Here is a 23,166-nt window from a genome sequence, read left to right as displayed (position 1 = left end):
CGTTTAACCCCTGTACATTTATCAATATCTGCTGAAAGACATCAATGACAACCGCCACTGCCTATAAAATGTACGTGTAGCGCGATCTTACCGAAATGAAACAAAACATGACTACATACGTTTTTTTCAGAGCTTGCTCGACCCTCAATCCAGTCAACTGATGTGAGCTTTTGATGTGCAAAAACACATCCTCGCTCCTCCTGGCCAATCGTAAGTCAAATGTCAACGCCCTAAACGTCTCTCAAGCATGATCAACACAATCTAAGGTGCTCCTTTAAGGGGCAGTGTTCTTGCTTACTCGTTTTGTTTTGCATTGTCAGACATGACCCAACTCAACCTAACCTACAATGATGACAGAGTGCCTTTTGTTTTAAAGAGTTTATTACCAATACTCAAACACACACGCACACGCCCACCCACACACACACACAGAGCTATACAGTACATATTTTTTTCAATGGAAAACACCCAAGTCCCTTGTCATCTAAACTTTATCTGCAGGGGCATTGGTTGATCCTGATGGCATTTAAACATTTTTGTCCTCTCATTTGAAGACTTTTTTTTTTTTTTGTCCAAGCCCATTTCAGTTGATTCTAGCTGCTGACTGAACAAACTGTCAGTCAAAAACAGTGCCCTGTAAACTGTCCTTAAATCTTGCAAGGAGCATCGAACGTAAACATTAAATACAAGGCTAACTGGAATTTGTTATCCAGCTGTTCGTCCCACAGGTCAAGTCATCATCGTGGAGTCAATTGATAGAAATCTATTTCTCTCTCTGGATTAGTTGCACCCAAGCAGAGGACCTCCCTAGTTTTCCGACAGGTTAGCTAGTAGAAGGCAACCAGAGATGCCTATATACTGACAAAATAAAACACTGGTTGTTTCCGAAATGGCACGTGATTCCCGTTAGGCCACTGGTCAAAACAAAGACTGATAGAGATATCTTCACATAATGTCCCATCATGGTGTCCAGCAAGCACATGGCTAGTGCCATTGAGGCAATCTCTTTTTAAAATTTTCTTTTATAAAAGTTTGCAAACTGAAAAGACTCATGCTACAACTACTTAGAACAATATTTTTCAACCATTTTTATGCCTTCTTGGGACTGACTGGCCAAAACATTAGAAACTTCACTTTTATTTAACATCAAGTATTGTTTTATGATACCTAATACCCAAACATAATTGTTTTAAGTTTGTAAATAACATGGTCCCTCTAGCAATTTAATTTAATTTTCAAAAGTTGGGCCTCAAACAATTGCAATAATTAGCATTTATTAACATTGTGTAAAGTCAATGTAAAATGATAGAATGTCAGAGACGCCAACTCATTAGCAAAGAACTGGGAAGTTCTTGAAATTCGTCAGACGAAGACAACCATATTTAATATAAAAAAAGATGACATGCACCGCTTTCATTTGTGATTTTTGCAACAGTCCCTTTTTAAAGTGTCCTAAACAGCTTGTAGGCTTAGTGGGGAAGATAATACTGACATTCCTAGCTTTAAATGTGTAACTAACCTTTCAAAAGCTGGCGACAAATGTGTATGACTAAAACAGAGAGAACTTTGTACGTGCCAACTGCTAAATAACGGACACAGGAGGTTACTTGCATAATCACAATTAAATGGATCAAGCGGAACTGCAATGAGTAGGACTTTTTCCATGAGAGATGTACCGGTCCACAGATCTGGGTTTGACCAAGTTTGCGGATTTAATGCCACCTAGAGTCAATCATTAATGACCAAGATGGAATCCCTCATGACCCAGAAAGAAACGTGTGATCCTTCCTTAACCCACAGTAAAAGTCACCCAGTTGACTACTTCAAAGTAGTGAAATGGCATTGTTCTTAATGGCATTGTACACACTAAAACTGCTGTTTTGATCAAGTAGGCCTGCACGATTTATCTAATTTAAATTGACAGCAATATGTACAATATCCAAATGGTCAACCAACGCAAATGGTCAACATACCCCCCCCAATAACTTTGATTATTTTTTACTCAGTTTAATAGTACATTATGTAGGCAATGATTTATATAACCTATTTTTAAGCGAGATTATCTAAACCCATGTTTGAAAATCAAAAAATGTCACAAAAATCGCAATTCAATATTTTATCCAAATCGTGCAGGCCTACAATCAAGACACCTCTGTCATTCCCTATGGGTCCAAAGTAGTGCAGTATATCTTGACTAGGATGCCATTTAAGACCCAGATCACAAAAGTAAACAATCAGAAAGCACAACAGGATATTTTTGGAACTATGCCTCACAAGAAATCAAGTGGTTATTGTAGCGTCAAAGGACTTCAAAATTCATTGGTTCCCATTAGCTGACCCATATAATTGTACAGCCCTTTTCTTTGGCTGAAGACTGAAACTCAGCATCTGATTGGCAGGTGCAGCCATTAATCAAAATTAGTTAAAAGATTTTTGTTGTTTGGTTACAACTCTGAAACTCAAAACCAGATAACCCATCAGTACATACAAAAAAAAACCTTGCTCTTAACAACAGTTGTATTTATATATACACATTCATATAAAATAACATTTAGAAATTAAATACGTAAGATAAAAAACAATTTGTCTCCTTTATTTTCAAGGCCATTGCTTGAAGTTTTGTTTAGAAAAACAGCTCCATCTTTAAAGAATCGACCCAGCAGGCCAGCTAACCCTTGTCTCTGACCCTCCTGTTCACTAGTTTCAGCATCTCCATTTCTGATTGGTCAACATACAATGCCAGCCGGGTCCATAGCAAACAGTGGTCAACAGTGGCTGGAGCATGCCAAATAGTCCCCTTAAAATGCCACTAATTGCAGAAAATCACCATAAATTCCGAACCATATAATTCTGTACAAATAATGAATCATTTACACATTTATGAATGAAATCTACATTTTCTTTTTTCCTTTACATGTTGATATTCTTGTTCTATCTGATGAAGGCAAATCCAATCAAAACTGTCAGTAAATCTTTCAGAGTACATCTTGCTCATCCATTGGCCGATTGTCACCCCTCAAGACATACGATTGGCTTTGCTTTTGGCATTGCCCAGAGCCCAACACTTGACAATGAAGCAATGTCTTCTTGATTGTGATTAGTTAAATCCATTTCCTCCATGTGAGTTCTGTGGTTCCATGACTTGAAGTCTGAACGAGACAGGAAGTCCATTGCAATAGCAGAGGAAGACCAGCAACAAAAACAAGAAGTGTACTTTTACTCTTGACAATCCACTTTTAAAAACATCTTTATTAAAGCATGAGCCTTCCTCTCTTTGAAGAGTATGAGAGGCGGAATCATCTGTCCATCTCCAACCCCCCAGCTCAGAACCAACCACTTTCACCCACGGCTAGACCCGGCCGTCCGTCAAACTCAGACCGAAATCTCGTAAGTTGTCCCGCCGACGCCAGTCACCTTCTTCACCCCGCCCCCCGGCTTGTGGGCGGGGCTCTGGGTGTTGCCAGGGCCGGTATAGGCCTGTCCGGGGCGAGCGGACAAGTTCATTGGGTGGCAGGGAGAGGAGGGGGTGGAGCCTGAGGAGGAGGTGGAGGACTTGGGCTGCCCGTTCGTCCGGCTGAACGACTTCATCTGGATCTCGTCCCTGAACAAGAGGAAGAGGATCACTCGACAAGTTGGAGAGGAAGAACGGATGTCATTTAGGATGCAGGGTAATACAGAGGACGAATCCACATCATGCATAGTCTGGACCTAAACATAACTCCATGTTCATGCAGGAGGATTCATGCACCAAGGACCACCAGACAAGCTGAAACAAATCCATGACCACACCAATAACTCAACCATGACATGGAGAACAGAAGTCCTCTGTTTAAACAACCAAAGTTTAAATAACGAATCATCAAATCTTTGTTGTTTTTATACAAATACACGATACACCCCCAAATGGACCCCATAACCCTTTAAGGCATGCAAATATACACCAGAGCCTTTATGAGGCCGTTATGGACACTGCTCAAACGAGGCACCCTGCATGGTACAGAGGGCCATTTGGCAAATGCCTGTGATAAATAGTGACACACAATGAAAGAGCACAAAGCCCTCAGAGCAAAAACGCAGGTAAAATACAATCACGTTTTGCGTCAAGTTCAGAAAGACGGGGCTGCATTCATTCCGCCAAGGAAAACATTTTAGCTGTTAACCGTTTCTGTCGGACGGAGATCCTACTGGACCAATTTCAGGTAGGTAGGTCCCGTCCTAACAGACCCGTTCGGTTGTGGCGGGATGAACACGGCCCCAGTGACAGAGTGAGGACACACCGACAGACAAGATGAAGCAACAACCGGCGCGGTAAAAATAAAAAGCCAAAACAGAAGCAGCGATGAGAAGACTGACTCTACAGATGGGTGGGTGGGGGGGGGGGGGAGAGAAATAAAAGAGGAAGTGGAACTCACAGGAGCCTGGGAAGAGGAAGAGGAGGAGGAGAGAAGGAGGAGAAGGAGGCAGCAGGCTGTAGTCAGTCAGTATAGAGCAGAGCAGAGCCGTTACTCACTTTGGCGCCTGGATCCCCCCTCCTCCGCCCCCCAACCCTCCCCCGCCTCCTCCCCCCGCCCCGGCCGAAGCCGACGCCTTGCGCACCATCCGGTACTGCATCTCCGCCGCCGCCGCCGACGAGTACGACAGCGACTTGCCCAGCGGCGGGGGGTGGGGGGAGCGCGGCGGGTGTGTGGACGGGCCCGGGGGGGCGTCCGTGGAGCGGGTGCGGTACGGGTAGGGGTGGGGGGCCGCCGAGTCGGACAGGAGCGGGGGGCGGGAGAAGCGCGGGGGTCTGGACCCGGAATGGCCGCTACCGTGGTGGTGGTGGTGGTGATGGTGGTGATGGTGGTGGTGGGGGGGGTGGGGGGCCGCGGACGAGGGCGGGGGCTGAGAGTGGTGCGGGTCCTGGAGGAGGCGCTCCCTCTCGGGGAGGGGCGGCGGCGGGGGGGAGGAGGAGGCGCGGAGGTAGTGGGCGCGGTGCGGGGACGACAGCAGGGAGACAGAGGAGGCGGAGGGCTGGTGGAGCTCGACGTCCCGCTGCTGGCTGAGCTGGGCCGACAGGTAGGGCGAGGAGTAGCCCAGGACGGGGGCTCGCGGGGCGGACAGGTCCGGGGCGGCCGGCTCGAAGTCGGGGCTCTCGGAGGGCGTGAGCAGGCTGTCGTAGGACAGGCTCCCGTTGCGCGGCGGCGTTTGGTTGGCCAGGCTCTTATAACTCGTGGAGGTCGTCGCCTCGGAAACAGGCGCTGCGTTGTGGGCGGAGCCGGAACGCACGCTGGACGACCGGGAAGCCCCTCCCGCTCCAGGAGACAGAACCGTGGGGTCGGAGAACGAAGGGTAAGAGCGCCCTCCCAATGAGTAGCCGGGAATGCCGCCTCCCCCCAAACCTGGTGCCCCGCCGACTGAGCCCGCTCCTCCGGGTCGGTCCCCGCCCAGTCCCGCTCCGCCCCTCTCCCCTGGGGCCTCTCTCCCATCCAGGCTGGGCTCAGAGCGGAAGCCAGGCTGCTGGCTGGACTGAAGCAGGGAGGACGACTCCTTTAGGCTGTCTCCTCGACTTATCTGGTAGGGAGAGAGGAGAAAGAAAGGAGCAGTGTTAAATGTGTGGCCGTCACTGAATCCCATGGCGGAAAGAGAGTTCAGGAGAGGGATCTATGCTGCTACCGATGAAAGGGAGAGGAGTGACATGAGGAAAGGCAACAACTATTTAAGGCAAACCGCGCTGACTCGAATCAGAGCATTTAGGAGCGCAGCGGAAAAATCAACCCACCTACTACAGCTGGACTATTTCGTTTTTCTCTGGGGATCCTACATTGAGATTGTAGGTCAAACTGCTAAATACTTGGCTAATCCATCAGTGGGAAGCCAACACACACACACACAATGTGGCCAGGCTGTGGCAACGTATTGTGCCCTGTCAAACAATAGGAGTTAATGAAATGGATGTATTTGTGGCCTGGTTAAGCCTATAACACCATTCGAGTTAATAGAGCATTAAAAAGAAAAAGCCTCTTTTCCCTGCCTCTTCCAACCGCCTGCAGCCTAAATGTCAATGCAGTGTCCACAGGCCACTACTTGGCTCCAGGGCAATACGAACCAACGTCAAAAGTAGTGCACTACATAGAGAATAGTATGCCATTTGAAGGCGTTTTTGCTGCACTCTTTGCAGAGGAGGCTCCTGCTCTCTGATGCCCCCTTGTGGTTCAAGTGAAACAGGCAAGCCATTGACTGTTGCCTATAGTGTGGAATTGATAAATACAACCACAAAGCTTAGAAAATTATTTGGCCTAACACAAACCAGGGTTCATTATGTGAATCACATAGCTTTTTAAAATTCCTTGTACAATTTTGTCATTTTCAATAAGGTGTTGCCTCGTCACAATAGCAGATACAAAGTTCAGGAAATGTGTCGTCCGGTAGGCATCTCGCTATACTGTTCTAGTTCACCACACAGCCTGCTCAGCTCGACATGGGCTAGAGGTAACAATACCTAACCGCAAAACAAAGCAGCTAAACTGCGAGGCAGTGATTTTAACAGCTGCGTCACTCTGGGTACACTTGAAAGGGTATTTCCACAGTATCACGACGACATGTCTTTCCAAAAAAAGACTTGATGTGAACCAACTATACAGGTCTATGCCCAAGTCTACTTTGAAATTCCATTATCCGAATCAAGATTTAAAGGTGACTGTAAGAAAGAACAGGATTTCAGATATAACGGCATCTTGAGATCTATTTTCTATTTTCTTTTCTTACAAACATCCTGCTACATAAAACCTACGTCCCCTAACAAGAATTTGAATTCAAATATGAAACTGAACAAAAATGCCAACGTACCATTTGTAATTCAGTAAGATGAGAGAACTGGTCAGAGGTCTGAATACACCCGCAAGGCCTTCTATACATAAAACACTTTATAAGGGTCCTTTTGTGATCACAAAACCAAAGATAACTATAGGAGATGAGATTCTACAGCAGGGTGGGGGGAAGCTACAGGCTAAAAGACACATCACCACTGGGATGGATTTCTGCTAAATAAAGACACACTCAAAGGAAATGAAAGGACACAAAACACTCCGATGTTCACTTACTGATAGTGATCAACTGAAAGCCACTGAGTAACCAAATCAAAAGGAAGTGAAACAGGAAAAACAGGGATGCATTAACAGATGATAACAAATCAAAAGATTAAAGAGCGACAGCCAATGAGGTACCCAGCTGGGACAGTATAAAGCCCAGAGGGAACGGTGTGTGTTACATGACTAGGTTGACATGGGCTAATTAGTGGCGGGTAAGACTGACATACAGCTGGACCTACTGTGATTAGATTTTCATGTACTGTAACAACAAACAATAGATCGAGCAAATCCTATTAAACAAAATCTATTTGACTTACTTATTGGGCAAAGTGTTCTACCATTCCTTTTTGGGAAGTATGTGAGCCTCTAGATTGATCAAATGTATTGAAGTCAAACGTTTGGTCAAAAAACCTCATTGAATGCAGCTCTTTTTTCCCCATATTGTATTTTCCTGTATTTTTATGATCATCCTCAAATTTGCTAAATTTGGCAGAAAAATCTTAAGGGACATAAGACATAACAAATAAACACAAAATAAATGCAAACATATCCAAAAAGTTCTGAGAACACAGAACCCAATACTAAATGTTCAAATACTTGATTGAGCTCATTTAATAGACGTTCACATTCAATGTTAGATCAATTAGCTTAAAAAATGAACAAGAAATGTTTTAGGTATTTTTTGCTTAATTAACTTTATAATTAGGACTTGTTCGTCTTTCATCAGGTTAGGGTAACCGGTTGTGTATACATGCATTACCTGGTTGGCATAGGCGTGGGTGAGGGCGGTGTGGTTCTTTCCTGGGCTGCTATAGGTCGGCCTGTACTTGTACATCGTGGGAGTGGGCGGAGCTTTGTTCAGAAGAGTACTCTCTACAGAGAAAGAGTTAAAACACATAAACCCAGGTATAGAACCACCATCACACGTAAACATTATAGTATTGTGCCAGTCAACGAGAACGCATTACAGAAGCAACCTGGGTCGTGCTCATTAGGCACCAAACGGAGGGAACACTTTTGGCCATGTTGTAGAGCAACGCAGGCCACAGTGCACGACTGTGTGCTTCAAAGGAAGGGTTTAATGTGTGCTTGTACCCTCGGTGTGTGGTCCCTGGGGGCCCCTGGAGAGGCCGGGATACCTCAGCTCTGGTTTCGGGGGAGGGGGGGGCTCGGCGTCACATGACTGACTCTCCATCATCTCCAGACTACTTTTAGACTGCGACAGACAGAGCGAGAGAGACACACGGGGAGAGAGAGAAAAATGAATATTTGATTGGGCGTGTCAGCCTTGGTCTGTACGCAGAAGTGTCAGCTTGCGTTGGTGCACAGGGGCGCTCCCGTCCCCCCCGGGGCCGTCGTACCCGGTGCAGGTCCCCCTGGATGCCGTTGTCCAGGACCTTGGCGGCCAGCTGGGCGTCGGTGAGGTGTGGCCGGAGGAAGGGCGGCTGGACCGTCACACTGTGGAGCTGCTTCTTCCTGCCCAGGTACCTGCCCGTGAACGCCGCACAGAATGATTACAAGACGGGCGACGGGGGAAATAACCATCCAGCGTTCGACGCCACGTGGCATACCCAAGAAGGTTAAGATAAAACCAGATCAGGAGTCTAATCTTAATGGAGGGCTAGACCCTCGCCCGTTTCTCTCTACTGATTTTCTCAACAATAGGGGGCTTAGTGAATAGGTTTAAGACAGGTTCCTCTCGAGCAGACTGCCTTAGTGTTTTGGCCCAATGAGTGAAAGACATTTCCAAACACACGTTTTTTTTGTTGACAAAATTGGGTCCGGTAGAATTTGTGCAGTGTGAAACCCTATTAGAGTAAACAGGAATGAAAATAGAAGCATCAACTTTGCTCGGATTCTGACTACGCGCACAAACAAATTGGCGAGAACACGGCCAATGTGGATTTCATCTAACCAAACGGCGTAAACGCACCCAAATAGAGGTCAGTCGCGGGTCAATTTGGACTCTTTACGATCTACGGCCTTGCACTCAGTCTGACCGGTGAACACTATGAGGGCAACTTTGGGAAACACGTCCCACTGATTGAGCACAAATGTTTCAGACACAGATAATGTTGGAACTGATAAGACAGACTTAATGCATCCCCATAGACAGAGAGGGGAGAGAAACTCCTAACATGGGGACAGACGGGGAGACATGCCTGGGCGCTTGGGAACTGCAGAGCACATGAGAAACGTTCTTCCAACAGCCGTTGGTGAAGGGGTTCACTCCTCCTCTGAACTTCCCCGTCACCTGGGGAGACCGGACAGACAGCGAGAGAAGAGGAGGCCTGATTAGTGAGTCCTCGGACAATCTCACCAATCGCACATCCACAACACATTCGAAGCGTAAACATAAAATGTGGAGCGTCGCCAAATCAAAGGGGGGGGGGGGGGCAGGAAAAGAGAGACGGGTTGGGTCGAGGGGGAGGGCAGGATAGAGGATTACTCCCTTTCCTTGATAAGATTACCAGCTGTACATTTTCATTGAGGCAGGGGATGGAGGGATAAATAAAATATTTAAAAAATTGGAGGATTATCGCGGGGCCGTTGAGGAGATTAAAACGTTTCGGCCCGTCTAAGAAACACGCCAACAAGAGAGAACCAAAACACATTGGATAGCAGCGTGGCTTTTTGTTTTCCCAGTGGGTTTAGGGCAGAGTGTTGGCTTGAAAACAAACAGCGGCTCTACATTGCTCTTTGAAGAGGAGGACGGCCTAAAATGAGACCGGGAGCGTTTTCTCATCACCAAAGACCTGTTGGGTCCTGTGTAAATGACGAATAAAGTTTGCTTTCACCTGACCTGCGTGTCTATTTGTCAAGGTATATGGGGATGTTCTTTAAAAATAATCCCCATTTGTGGAAGAAAGCTCATCTTCTGTTTAAATTGGCCAATTCCGTTACAGGCTTATAGTTTCCAGGACATTCCCCAGTCAAACGTCCAGAAGAAGTCAGTGGTTCCAGCACGGCGGTTTGCGGGTTGGCGTGCAGTACCTGTTCGTTGGTGGTTCTGCCACGGGCCACCAGTACGATGTGGAAGCCGGTCAGTCCGGCGACTGGGATGAAGAAGAGCCCGGCCACGCACATCACAGCCATGCTGGGACACGAGGGGTTAAGGGGACAACCATCAGAGGGGACGCGGCGCACCGTATCACAGGTGACAGGGGCATGCTTGGCCTCAACCAACGGAGGCGTCGGCGGCTAAACGCCGACGCTAACATACGAGCCCGCGGGAAACGGGACAGAACAAGGATACGTGACGGCGGAGTGGACCAGATCCAGCTGCTGGGTGTGGTAGAGGATGAAGAGCAGGCCGAAGCCAAACACCCCCATGATGTGGGCCGTCAGGGACAGCAGGAACAGGAAGAAGTAGCGGTAGTTCCTCCGGCCGATGCAGTTGTTCACCCACGGGCAGTGATGGTCAAAGTCCTGGGAGGTGATGTTAAAACCATTTCAGGTGATGTTAAAACCATTTCAGGTGATGTTAAAACCATTTCAGGTGATGTTAAAACCATTTCAATGCGCTGAGAAGCTTCGGACGCTGCTAATTTAAGGCTTTTTTTAATTGAACTACTCTAATGATAAGAGTGTGTGTCACTGGGGGTCCAGCTTAATGGTGTGTATGGGAGACGGTGAGAGTGTGTGTTTCTGTGGGTGAGAGTGTGTGCGTGCGTGCGTACCTCCACACAGTTGTCACAGACGGAGCAGTGGGAGCAGCGCGGCGGTCGGTAGAAGCGGCAGGTGGAGCACCACTTCATCCGGACCTGGATGCCACGGATCTCCACCGTCTTGTAGAGCGGGGCGCGGAAATCATCCTCCTTGTCCTCGTCCTCCTCCGCTGGAATGACAGACGTCGTTAACACACTACCAACGACACATGCGTGCACCCACGGAACCACGCAGGCGCGCGCGCGCACACACACACAGAAGCGCAGGTGCGCGCGCGCACACACACACACAGAAGCAAACGCGCGCAGAAGCACAGAAACGCGTGGCTGTACGAGTCCCTTGCCGGACCACCGTGAAGGACACCCACCTCTGGGGAATATTCCCGGGTCCATAAAGGTGGCCATGCAGAAGTTGGCCACCACAAACATGAAGATGACGCCGTTGTAGATGGGTACAGCCACCGAGAACTGCTCCGACAGCCACGGGCAACTGGAGTGGTGACCGAGGGGGAGACAAAAGGGCAGAGGGGGGGATTGGATCATTTGTCCGGGGTTGTAACAAGAACCATACCAAAGCCCATTCACTGCACGCACCAGGGCAATGAAAGAACATCTCTTCAGTATTACTCACAGGAGGGCTGTCGTGGAATTTGATTTTATAGGCAGAGTGGCGGGGTCCACCATTTTAATGAGGGAGTTTTATAACGGCAGACGCAAAAAGGACCCCAGTGTCTGTTTGGGAAGAGCTGGTCTCGTCGCCATGGGAACACTGTGACCCACACAGGGACCACGTGTTGCCCAGACAACAGGCCAACATCCTAACCGAGAGCGAAAGTGGTAGCGGGTAGATTCCTCAAAAGGCCAAACGTTTGTCTTGATAATCAAACCATTTTCCGACGGCACCGAGTAAAATCAGAGAGCATACAACGAGAGATGGGAAGAGCGATAGAAAAACGAGAAAGAGCGAGAAACAGAGACAGACAGGATGACAGCGCTTTATTAAAGCAGACAGATGTTGGCCTACTTTCCAGGGCAGTGTTGGTTGTAAGCTGGAGTGGAGCTGTGACCTGACAGGTCGCTACACAGACTGACAGAAGACGTGTCGAATGGCCCTGTCTGACCGACCACACACACACACACACACACACACACACACACACACACACACACACACACACACACACACACACACACACACACTTTGGCGCAGTCCTTGAGTGTCAGTCTCGACGCCTGACGTTCTGCCCTAATTAGAGAGGTTTGAATCGGCGCCGCACAAAAACCATGACATACCACAGACAAGGAGTGTGTGTGTGGCGGGCGGGTACTCACGTGAAGCAGAAGAAGAGCGTAGTGGACCCCACCAGGAAGGCCGTCGCCGCGGAGACGGGCACGTAGCGGGACGGGCGCAGCGGCCGGGACGGGGCGGAGGCAGCGGCATGTGGCGGCGAGGGGGGGGCGCCCACACCCCCGCTGTTACTGCCGCCCGGCATAGTGTGGGGGGCGGGGTGCAGGGGAGGGGCGGAATTACCCCACCCGAGGGGGGGGGATAATGGGGGGGGATTTGTTTAGGGTGCGTGGGTGGATGGAGGGATTACGGATAGAGAGCAAGAGATTAAGGGAAAGGCAGAGAGAGATTTGGGGGGAGGGGGTAGGGGTTAGAGGGGGAGGCAGGGAAGGCCCCTTCTCAAGCGGACCAGGACCAGAGAAGACCGACGTCTCTGCATGTTCACTGGAGAGAGGGGGGATGAAGAGAGAGACACGTCCTACCTAAACCTTGTTTAATAAACAAGTATCCCTTTGCTTAGGGGGATATCTATCCAATTTCACCTCTGGCCTCGGTGTGTGAGGAGAATAAGACAGGAGGGTATTTGATCGAGATGGCCTCGGACAGCTCCAAGAGGCTTAAAGCTCCTCCAATGTAATGCCTTTGTCTCAGAGAACAGACAGGTAAACAGGCTGGAAGATTACGAGGTCCAGTATTTACAGAGGTTCTCTGACGATATTGAGGTGTCCCTGCTTTATGCTTGAATGACTGGCTTATATACAGCAAGAACAACAACCTCAGGTGAATTTTGGGTTGAAATCTCAAGGCTGTGACTTTAGACCCGCTGGAGTGTTCTCAAGTCTTTAAAGGGTTGCAGTGTATGTAAACAAAAAATATTTTGATATATAATTTCTAAAGCAATACCATAAAATGTGCACATGCAAGAGGGGAATATATTACAAAATGTGAAGGTTCTACGATCCAATGCTATGGCTTGACTGTTTTGGTACAGATAATAAAAAAAGGGCCCTCCCTTTAAAAAATATAAAATAAATTTCAGAAAAGCATATATGATTTGGTGAAGCCGTATAACTGTAGTCTTTCCCTACACAATAATAGAAAACAATAAAACTTTGGGATCTTAAAAATGTTCACTTCAGACGATGGAACAGATCGCTTTGGTTAACCTGCAGTACATTCCGTGTCCAATCCCAAACCAATAACTTTAAACTTCCCAAAAATTCTCTAGCTCGGTTCAATGACATTCAGGTCAAGTAAGTTTCCCCTCCGACTAAGATGATGGCAGATGGTCCCGTCAGCCAGCTTCTACGTCCGGTTCGGCCTCTAGATTATCCCAACCGGGGTCTAGGGAGGTGTACTAAGAACATGGAGCAATGTGGAGGTAGCGCTGGAATACGAGGTTATAGGCGAAGGAGGTTTTAGGTATTTCGAAGAGTCTATCTTAAGCGGGTCTCGTGTGCTTTGACAGGAAGTTTGGAAACCACTTAAACTTGGGCCGGGCGCATAAACAGGTGGCCGATTTGCAAATCAGAAACGAGGAAAAGAGGCGGGGGAGTGGCAATTAAGTGGACTCCATGGCCGACAGATTGTCTCTCAACTAAGTCAAAAGGAGAGCCAAAATCAATACACGACAGGAGGTACAGAAGGCGGCCCAACAAACCGATCTGGAAGTCAGATAGCAACCTTAATGAATGGCTTCCCTTCAGGCCAAAAATCGTCTTGAAAACGTCAGTGTGTTCACAGGCGGACGCTCTGATTTTGTTCGTCCTGGTCTGGGCATCCCTGAGCCAATCGGTGACGAACGGGGCGTGTCAGCGGTCGACTCCACCCACTACAGGTGCGCGACGGCGAGGACTGACACCGCGTGGGTCAGATCGCGGGCGTCTCAGCAACATGGAGGTGCCCTTTAGGGGGGACATATCCCAAACTACACCCACGGTGGGGGGGTGGGAATCCACACAGAAAAGAAGAAACGAACCCGAAAAACCCTTAGGAAAAAAACAACATGAGGCGGAGCTCAGAGACGAAGGCTGGAGGCCGGTAAAGTAAAAGGCCTCGCTTTCCCCGAATGGCGGGGGGTTGATCGGGTGCTCCTCCCTCACATCAGCAAAAACCCAAGGCACAGTTGTGTTAGCTAGCCTAGGAAGACCAGGAGGGTTGCTAGTTACATAAGCCTCAGTCTCACTGACAAAGGCAGCTGGCCAGACATTCCTGTTCCCCCGGGACTCCCAAGGCCATTCCTTCACTTCCTTTCCCCAGTGGAGTGCACCAACAGGGGCTCAGACCTTCCCACCGCGGCCCCTGGGGACTGGCTCTTGGTCTTGGGAGCGTGCGAGATAACGTTTCTCTGCCGCTCTGTAGCGATGTTCCGGAGGTGTGCGTTTTGTGTGACAGAGAGCGTGTCGGTCTGTGTTAGTTTCTCTGTCTCTACTGTCTGAGTCAGCGTCTGACTCCGAGTGTCTCTTTGTCCGAGACAAACGACAATCCACAAAGGGTTATTTGAATCCAACAGGTTTTCCAAAAAGGAGAGTTCTCAGCCTTTACAACCCTGCAGCGTGGCTGGCGACGCTCCTCCGGATTCAGACACGTCTGGCGCGGCCTCCAGATGACTACAGACAGGGAGGGGAGGCCTGGGAGGAGGAGTAACAGGAGAGAGGGAAAGGGGGAGAAAGGGAGAGTGATAAACATGTTTGTTATGTAAGACAATACATTTCAGCCTGAATGTGTAAAAAGTCGACACCTCAGTTAGCCTTCAAATAAGTGGGGACCGCGAGTGTTTGAGGACACGGGGCACAAATCGGCGCATGCGTGAGATCATGCACGTTTCGAGGGGCCCTTCTTGCTCAAGTTCAAGTGCATCTGTGTGACCTAACATCAAACAATAACTAGCCCAGGAAGAATGACTGTTGACGTTGCGTGTATCCGTTATCTGCAGTTGTCACTGACAACGAGGTGAGATGGTGGAGAACTACATTCCGAAGATAGCAGGCAGTCCGTGTGCGCGTGTCGACCACGTCTCGGCAGCCAATACATTTTTACCTCATCCAGCGAATAATTCTAGTAGCTCCTAAAAACAAATCCCTAAAAACATTTTCTGAAGGGAGTGCGAGCCTGTCAGGTAGATAGGCCGTTGGGCCTCTGGGGATTCATCAAAAAAAAAAAAAAGAGCCAGGGAACAAGAACGATCTTGCTTTCTGTCGCCGGTTTCGAGTGGCGTGAGGTGGTTGAGACACGACCGTTTTCCTACTCATCCAACTCTGACACCGCACTACCAGATGGCCATACAGACGTATAGGGGCTGGACGTCTGGCTGTCAAACGGATGACGTGGGCCCCCACACCTGAAAGGCATGGAAGGGATGAACGGATTTGGTTCATTTGTCGTAACAAGTCCAGATATCTATACTGGCAGCCAGAAACGAGTGCAAGAATCACTGCAAGAATTTACAGTTTTTTTCCTGACAGACTCGTGTTTTTATCTGAGAAACTGATCTTTTTACAAACGTGTATATTTTACACCCAACTAGAACCGGGTCGGAACCCCCCCCCCCTCCCTTTGCTTAGATCGGCCATAACGCTTCAAAACCTGGACTCTCCTAGGTGCATGAATCATTCCACAGGGACAGGCATGCCTGGAGACATGCTGTTGTCACCACACCCGCTCCCTACTGGGCGGACGTCTGTGGACTGTGTCTGATGTAAACTGAACTCTCCTGGAAGCACGCCGAGACAAAACATTCGTGACGGGGCTTACTGTCCCCGCTGGAAGCATTTGTGGCGAAAGGTTAGCCGAGAAGAGGTGCATAGTCGGTGACAACGTTCAGTGGCTTTAAACGTTACTCGATTGGTGTCAAGGGACCCTAATGTGTGCCAGAGACCCATTCACACCACCGGCCTGTACTGTCGACACCAGGCAGGAACGGATCCACGGATTCTGCTTCCACTCAATTCGGTCAGCCTCGTCAGTATAGCTTCACTCACTGTGCCACTGGCGAAACTGCCGATGTGAAAAGACGTGAACGGATGAGTTGGCGACTGACGTGTCTCAGCCTGCAAAGGGAAACCGCAGGCGCAATGGAGCGACAACTGTCAGCACCGCACGTTCTTCCAAGTGTCGTATTGACTAGGGCACTAAACGGAAGAAGGCAGACCGAACCAGGAACTAACAGAACTGGTCCGACGAGACGCTGGCTTTTTCGCGACGCACGGCGTTCTGAAAACGTCGGCCTAAGACGTGCCTAAGGACTATGACAACGCACCAAGAGGAACTGCGGCTGACTAAACAATGACCTGAATGAATCACGGACATAAGAAAGCGGGGTACTATAAAAGGCCTCGGGTAGTATTTGGGATGAAGCGCAGGTGACCTCGGTCGGAACGACCCCTCGGGCAGAAGCTGAGAACCCACATCCTTTAACGGTAGCGTGAAGCAGCTCAGTCTGTGCACGGGACCATATTCTATGACTGATCTTCCACTCACGTTTCCCTCCCCTTTCTGGGGTCAACGTACAGCCCATCTTGGACAGGAGGAGTGGAGTGCGAGTGAGGGAAGACAGGACAGCAGCCGTCGACTCTGCAATATGAAATCACTGGCATGTCTGGAATATATAGCCTAGGCCCCTCCCACTCCTTTGGGCTACCTTCCAATGGCCTCAGTTTTCCTGACTAGACCAAAGACAAACCCCACAGCCCCAGTCAGGACGTGTTAATCCTGTTCAAATTGTAAGCCAAATTGAACATGAGGTGAAAACGTATGGGTCGTTTGGTCTACAGTTCAATGGCTTGACGATGGCGGTGCGTTTCGGCGAGCCCCGGCCAGAACTGATGTGACATCCTACTCCCTACATAGTGTACTACTTCTGACCAGGTCCCTTCTCAAAAATAGTGTAGGACATAGGAAATAGGGCAATCACTGGGGACGCAGAACGGATGGTTAGCTTGAAGCAGTACAATCTTTTGTCCATTGCCAGGAAGAAGGGTCTCTCTGACTCCGGCTGTCACAGTACTGAGATGTAGAGAGAGATAACATTTGCAACACACACAAACTCACCGCAAGACTGACTGAATGCACCATGCGAATGGATGATTGCCTAATCGCCAGAGAAGCTCCAACAGCCATGGGTGTGTACATGACTCCCTACACGGGTACAACTCATTTGGTTGTCGAGGACAGAAACTAATGTCAATCAAAACCTGATGTTTCACATATTACATGTGCGACAGAGTGAACAGAAGGTCGCCCCCAGCCTAAAGGTTGCCCATGTAATACGTCTGATGATTAACATGGTTACAGGGCACTGAGGGATGACTAGACACCAATGGGAGCAGGCATGGACGAGGAGTTTGCCCGCGAGTTTTAAAGGCACTCCCTAATCACTGGTCCGGATTGAAAACGAGGCTAGGCCGGTGAGAGCAGTACGTTATGAACGTAGCTTACACTTGCGTTAACGCGATAGTCATCAACCAACTTGGAGGAAGGACAGATCCCTAACCTGGCCTGTGTTCTAAATTCAGTCTTGATGGATTAGAGTCTGTGGTGTCTTTCACGATTCCAGGAGTCTTGGCTTCGGGACCATTTTCATTTTCCTCAATTCTCACCCTCCCACTCAAATTACAACAAGGGACGGGATCCAAGGTACCGATCCGACAGGCTCCGTCCGTATCTCCTCAGATGGGCTTTGAGGAGGCGGGATGTAATGAATTGGGGGTGAACGCCTGTTAGGGACGATCGTCTGCTTTCAACACCGAGAACAAAGCTGAGAGAAAGCCGAAGGGAGAGAGCAAGCCAAGGGCCAAGAAAGAGAGTGTGAGCGGTTGTGTCATGTTTACTGTTGACGTCCGATAGTTTATTTCACTACTTTGGCAATGTACGTTCCCCATGTCAAAGCCACTTTGGAAGTAAAAGCCAGTCCATTTTGGGGGGCGAGCTAATATGCACACTAGCACAGAAACAAGCTGATGGCCTCCTTGAACAGCACACTCAACTACACTGCAGCATTAGACGGCAGACGGGTGACGCAAGCATGTTTAATGTATGAGACCCAATAGACGGAGCGCGTTAGCGCGTCTTCCACGTCGTCATTGCTCCAGTGCACCGAATTCCAGATCTCTGCCTTCTTAAGACGTCATTCCACACCAACCACCTCACTGACCCAACCCCGCTTCGGCCCCATGGGGATCAGGGAAGTTCATTCTTCGTGGCTCCTTACAGAAATCGCCTCTGGACTCTTGCGGAGTACATAATGGTGCTTAAAACGCGCTGAACGACAAACAAAGCAAAAAGCCACACAGCTCCTCGCAGCCGCTGAACAGGAGTACCCTCTGAGGCTGTCCCGCATCTATGAGGACACGGCAGATGGGGGAGATGTTAGATGCTCAGTTTTTCATGCGAGTGGGCTAACCACCACCAGCACCACCACCTGGCTGTTGAATACGAGTCTGCTCAACAACCAGGCCGAAGACGGTTTAGTAGTAAAACACGTACTCAGCCCAAGACATCCTGGATCCCAGTCACTATCCTTAGCAGAGTAGAAGTTATCTAAGGGGAGAGAAGTGTATTCTGGTTTTTATTCTGTTTACTTTAAGCTTACTTCTAGCACCGACATTGCTGATGGCTAATTCTTTGAATAAGGTGTAATTACTACTAATGTGTTGTGTGGTTGTCCAGCTTATTGTAAAATGAATCAGCTAATTTGAAGTTGCTCTGGATGAGAGCTTGTGGGAAATAACTAAAAATATAAACACAGCAAATTATATAATCATTATGGGGGGGGGGGGGGGGGGGGGGAAGTAATGCGTGTCATTTAGTGCAGATTCACATGGTTGTAGCAATGACAGATTCAGCTACCCAAAACACCTGCCGAAAATGGAAGTTTCCTATTACGATTATAAGCTGAACAACTGTGGACGGGTGTGTTTCTACTCCCAATAACATGAAAGCACAAACACCGGTCTCGTCTGGCGAGTGTGCTTTACCAGACTTCCTCACACTGCTGTGTCTCAGGGTTTGAAATCTACCGTCTTGTCTTCCGATGGTTTCCACAGAGACACCTGACCTCAGTTCCAACAAACGCTACCACAAGGGAGGCCTTGACACACAGACTAGAGAAATAGCAAACATCGGAAGGGAAACCACCCCCCCGCCCCCCGCCCACAAAGGCAATGCAGACTGGCGGGTGCATTCTGTCGTATCTCACCCGGCTGTACCAAGGCAACAGAGCGCACTTATGAACACAGGGGGGCATCTCCTCACTGTCTTCAGGAGCACCCAGCCGACCACCAGTCGAGCAGCAGCAAAGGCCTCACATTAATACGTTGATCAGACAAACTCCTCCAGGACCAGGGTGGGGCCTGGGCCGCGCGAAAAGGTGGGGGGGTGCATTTGCGTTCGAATGAACTCAGCCTTCAGTCAGAGTCACGATCGCACGACAGAGAGGCCTGAAGCCCTGAGCGAGGAGTCGCACCACAGAGCCCGAAATCCACCTGGCACCGGGCCCGAGCTGGCACCAGCACCCGACTAATAGGTCTGTTGGCTTCTGGAAAGTGAATCATTCATCAGGACAGGTTTGGGGGGGGGGGGGGGGGGGGGGTGTCTCAATATTCTTGAATAGCTTCCTCGTCTCCACGCCCTCAACTTTGATACATTTGACTTCTCATCTCTGAAATACTTTTATGTCTCTTTATTAAACAGTTTCGCCGACTCATCCATCCCGTCCCCTCTTTGGGCTTCTTTTGAAAAAGAAGGGCCTCAAAGAGTGTGAATTTGCTCGAGAAAGGACACTGCATGAGATGACTCTGCCTTTCTCCACTTGAGCACCAACCAAATAGCATTTACAGCAGTGGATCCCAAAATAAATGCAACCAATAATATAAACTAATTTAGTTGTGAAATAAATTAATAATTGTTTCTAACATGCGGCATAAAAGCTTTTCTACACTGAAAAAATGATTTGAGGTGCATGTTGAAAGTTTCAAACTTCTGGGGTAGGAAAAAACAAACAAGCGTCCATCATAAAATTCAACTCTTGTGCACCAGCCCACTAAAGAACAGGCTTCTCCTCGACCATTTACTGGCTTATGGGTCACCCAGGATGAAGAACAGAGGATTTAGGATGTACTTTAAACAAATGAGACAACGCTAGGAAGTCTTGGCCTGACCTCACCACCCTTAAAGCTCATTTGCATCATATCCACTGTCAACTAATCATCCTGCAAACGTGTCCCACGTGCCTGCAAAAAAATAGACCCATGCAAAAAAATAAATAATAATATGAGGTTAAGGTCTAACAATGATCTATTGAAATAAATACTGAAGCGGAGGCGGCCATCATGCGTGCACACTCCTACAGGATACAAACCTTACACCAGTCGGTTATCTGGTTTGGCAAGGCAGACGTCAAGTGCAGAATGCAATCATTTTACGTTACTGGGTGAGAACCATGCAGAATGAGGTGCGTGGCCAGAGGAGCAATAGCTGTTAAACTTAAAATCACATACTTAACCTATTTTGAAAATGGAAAATACCTCGAACTGTGTATGGTTCCCCGTCATCCAACTACAGTCAGTGAACTTAACGTAATCCCATGATTATAAAGGGGTAGCTAAATATTCTATCCCTTGTAGCCAGAAAAAAAACATCAAGGAAGACAATTTGGTGGGTAATATACGAAAAATATACAAGCCAGCCAAATATGAAACGGAAGCTCGAATTACTTAATTTGTAATCAGGTTTCGTGAAAAGGGTGATCTTGAGCCACTTCCAATGTATTTTTCCTTAGCCCATTCTCCTTGTAATATTTTTGGGTGTGTATCGCTGCGGTTCCTCTCACTCTCTCCAGGCCTCAAAGCGAATCCCCGAACTCCCTGTGTTGACTGGCTGATAAAGGAAACATTCAAATCTGGGGTCGACATACCGGCATAGACCGATGTGTTCAGACGGCCCTTACTCGAATACATATATTTTCGAGATTACCATTTATACATATATGAGCCACTGCATATCGAGGTTTAGCTGTAAGAATATTGTTGACAGCTAGTCAACAACTTTAAATCGACAATAAGGCATATATTGTTGGCTAGGTGAGTCTGCTAGCTTAACCATGAATTGACTAACTACCGCCCCCTGTTAAAATATAGCTAGCTAGTAGCTTCTAGTTTTAGAAAGCCGCTAATGGTGGTACTCGAAAGGTAGGTATTAGCTACCAAGCTTTCCAATGGCAACATGTCTTGGCGTTGGAGTTAGCTACTATAGTAAGCCAGCTAACTTTAGATACCATCAATGATATACATTCTGTGTTATACCAATATAGATCCTATTACTAAATGAGTAGCCAGTAATTAGTATTCTAATTCCAATTGCGTCTTCAGAAAGTTACCGCAACTTTCGATTCATTTTGACATACCTGGCTATTTAGCCATGTAGCTAGCTAACGTTACTGTACCTGCAGTAGTTAAAGATCCACACCACCGGGTCCGTCTGTAAACGGTAAAGCCAAAAACGTTGATGTCTTCCTCGGATAGATTGGATTCAGGGTAACCTTTTTAAATCTCCATATAAAGCTTTGGAGTTGGGTCTTCTCACAGTTTTCGCTAATTGGCTAGAAGGTAACGGAGCTACGTTAGCAAACGTTACTACTGACTATAGACAGTTAGCTATCTACATTTCTCTTCTCCATTTTGGTATACGCCTTTTAAAGATAACAAGTCTCTAAAACCATTTGTTTGTTCTTTATCACCGGTCGAGGTCTTCGGTGCATTAGTTGAGAAGACGTTTATGTCTTTTTTAGTCCAAGACACGAACGATATCTTCAGAAATAGCGGAAGGTACTGTAGTAGGGTCTCGAAGTCTATACATATTTTCAGCACCTACCGAGCTCAGAGGTCCACCCCATCGTCTAGTACAAGCATATCCGAAAGCAAAAAAAAATAGATCCCGCCTCCTTTCTCACTGTAGGATAGTTTGTCTGACAATCTTGACGTAGGTGCTAATTGTGAATTTCTATTGGCGATCGATGACCATAACAGACTACTCATTAATCAGTCGAGATCATCACTCTGAAGAAAGAGTAAATCAATGCCAATGTAACATGTATGTATTTTTAATCCCATCTTTCAAATAAAGTGAATGACTTATTGGGTAAGTGGTGGCTGTCTGCCCATTCCTACTGCGTGACAATTAGACCTTCAGTCAGAAGTGATGTTAAACCGTTTGACACAGTGACATACTAATAATGTATGTGTGTGACGGTGTGTGTCACTTTTTTTGGGCACACAAACATGGGTGGATTAAAACGACAGCAGGCGTTGTGGATAAACCCACCCTACCCCTCCTTTTCACAAGCATATATCCCTATAAATATGACACCTGCTGTAGCACCACTAGACGCAATGTTTAAAATCTGCAAACCAGTAATGAAAGAACACCCAAGGGCATAGCATGTGAGACGGTCTGTCTATGTGTGCATATTTATTCATTTGTCATTTTGCATGAGCTGTTGAAAAAGGGATTGCTTAAGTCGCAACATCTCTTTATTACTATTGGCCAAGTAAAAAATAAAAAGCAGAAAACAAACAATATTTAGAAACAAGAAGCAACTTCTGTTAATAATAATAACAATCAAGTAATACAGAAAAAGCATTCAATACCACCATCATTTAGAATAGATTAAACTTTGTGAATGAACAAGTTCAAGTACAGTACAACAAAATGCAGTTAGCATATAACCAGACCTGCAAATAGAAGAGGGCAGACAATTTACAAGTATTAATTATAATGTATGTACAAGTGGGATGTATAGATATGCAATGAAGGCAAAAGCAAGTACAAATGGCAATTCTAAATGGCCAATGAAGGCAAATTGAATGTTCATGTGCAACTGAAATGCAGGGATAGCAGCAATGAGGTTCCCGAGGTAGATGTGTACATGTAGCAACTGAAAATGTAAAGTATTATTTATTTTAATGAAAGAATGGCTATTATATTAAACTACCCTATGAATACAAGGAATACATAGATTTAATATATTCATACTATACTTACACACATCATTTATTTAGTAAAATGTTTCCATTAATGGCATATTCCGATTCTGCTACCACCTAATGGACGTTAGCTAAATTACAGCAAAAGAGCCCTCAATTATGTC

The 23,166-nt window shown here is 47.4% G+C and overlaps 1 protein-coding gene across 2 annotated transcripts; it reads right to left on the bottom strand.

Annotated features, from left to right (window-relative positions):
- Nucleotides 1-448: 448 nt before the first annotated feature.
- Nucleotides 449-21,936, bottom strand: zdhhc5a (zinc finger DHHC-type palmitoyltransferase 5a). 2 transcript variants are annotated; one of them, XM_029118290.2, is made up of 13 exons: nucleotides 21,463-21,936; nucleotides 18,507-18,560; nucleotides 12,068-14,653; nucleotides 11,104-11,225; nucleotides 10,748-10,905; nucleotides 10,324-10,496; nucleotides 10,062-10,164; nucleotides 9,230-9,321; nucleotides 8,429-8,555; nucleotides 8,163-8,283; nucleotides 7,828-7,940; nucleotides 4,511-5,550; nucleotides 449-3,601 (listed from the first exon to the last, which is right to left on the bottom strand). In XM_029118290.2, the coding sequence occupies exons 3-13, from the start codon at nucleotides 12,226-12,228 to the stop codon at nucleotides 3,373-3,375; spliced, it is 2,439 nt and encodes an 812-aa protein (XP_028974123.1). In that variant the 5' UTR covers nucleotides 12,229-14,653; nucleotides 18,507-18,560; nucleotides 21,463-21,936; the 3' UTR covers nucleotides 449-3,372. The 2 variants fall into 2 exon arrangements, with proteins under 2 accessions (XP_028974123.1, XP_019899451.2); XM_020043892.3 differs by lacking the exon at nucleotides 18,507-18,560.
- Nucleotides 21,937-23,166: the final 1,230 nt, after the last annotated feature.

The sequence above is a fragment of the Esox lucius genome, chromosome 25 (genome assembly GCF_011004845.1).
Source record: "Esox lucius isolate fEsoLuc1 chromosome 25, fEsoLuc1.pri, whole genome shotgun sequence".
Taxonomy (NCBI): Eukaryota; Metazoa; Chordata; class Actinopteri; order Esociformes; family Esocidae; genus Esox; species Esox lucius.
Note: the sequence above shows the minus strand (reverse complement) of the source record. Positions and strands in the feature narration are given on the sequence as shown.

Excerpts from the sequence above, each read along its gene's own strand:
- zdhhc5a (XM_029118290.2), bottom strand. The coding sequence starts at position 12,228 with ATGCCGGGCGGCAGTAACAGCGGGGGTGTGGGCGCCCCCCCCTCGCCG. Across the intron at positions 10,497-10,747 it reads TCTGTGACAACTGTGTGGAG|GACTTTGACCATCACTGCCC; the intron begins GTACGCACGCAC and ends ATCACCTCCCAG. Across the intron at positions 8,556-9,229 it reads TGCAGTTCCCAAGCGCCCAG|GTACCTGGGCAGGAAGAAGC; the intron begins GCATGTCTCCCC and ends GTTCACGGGCAG.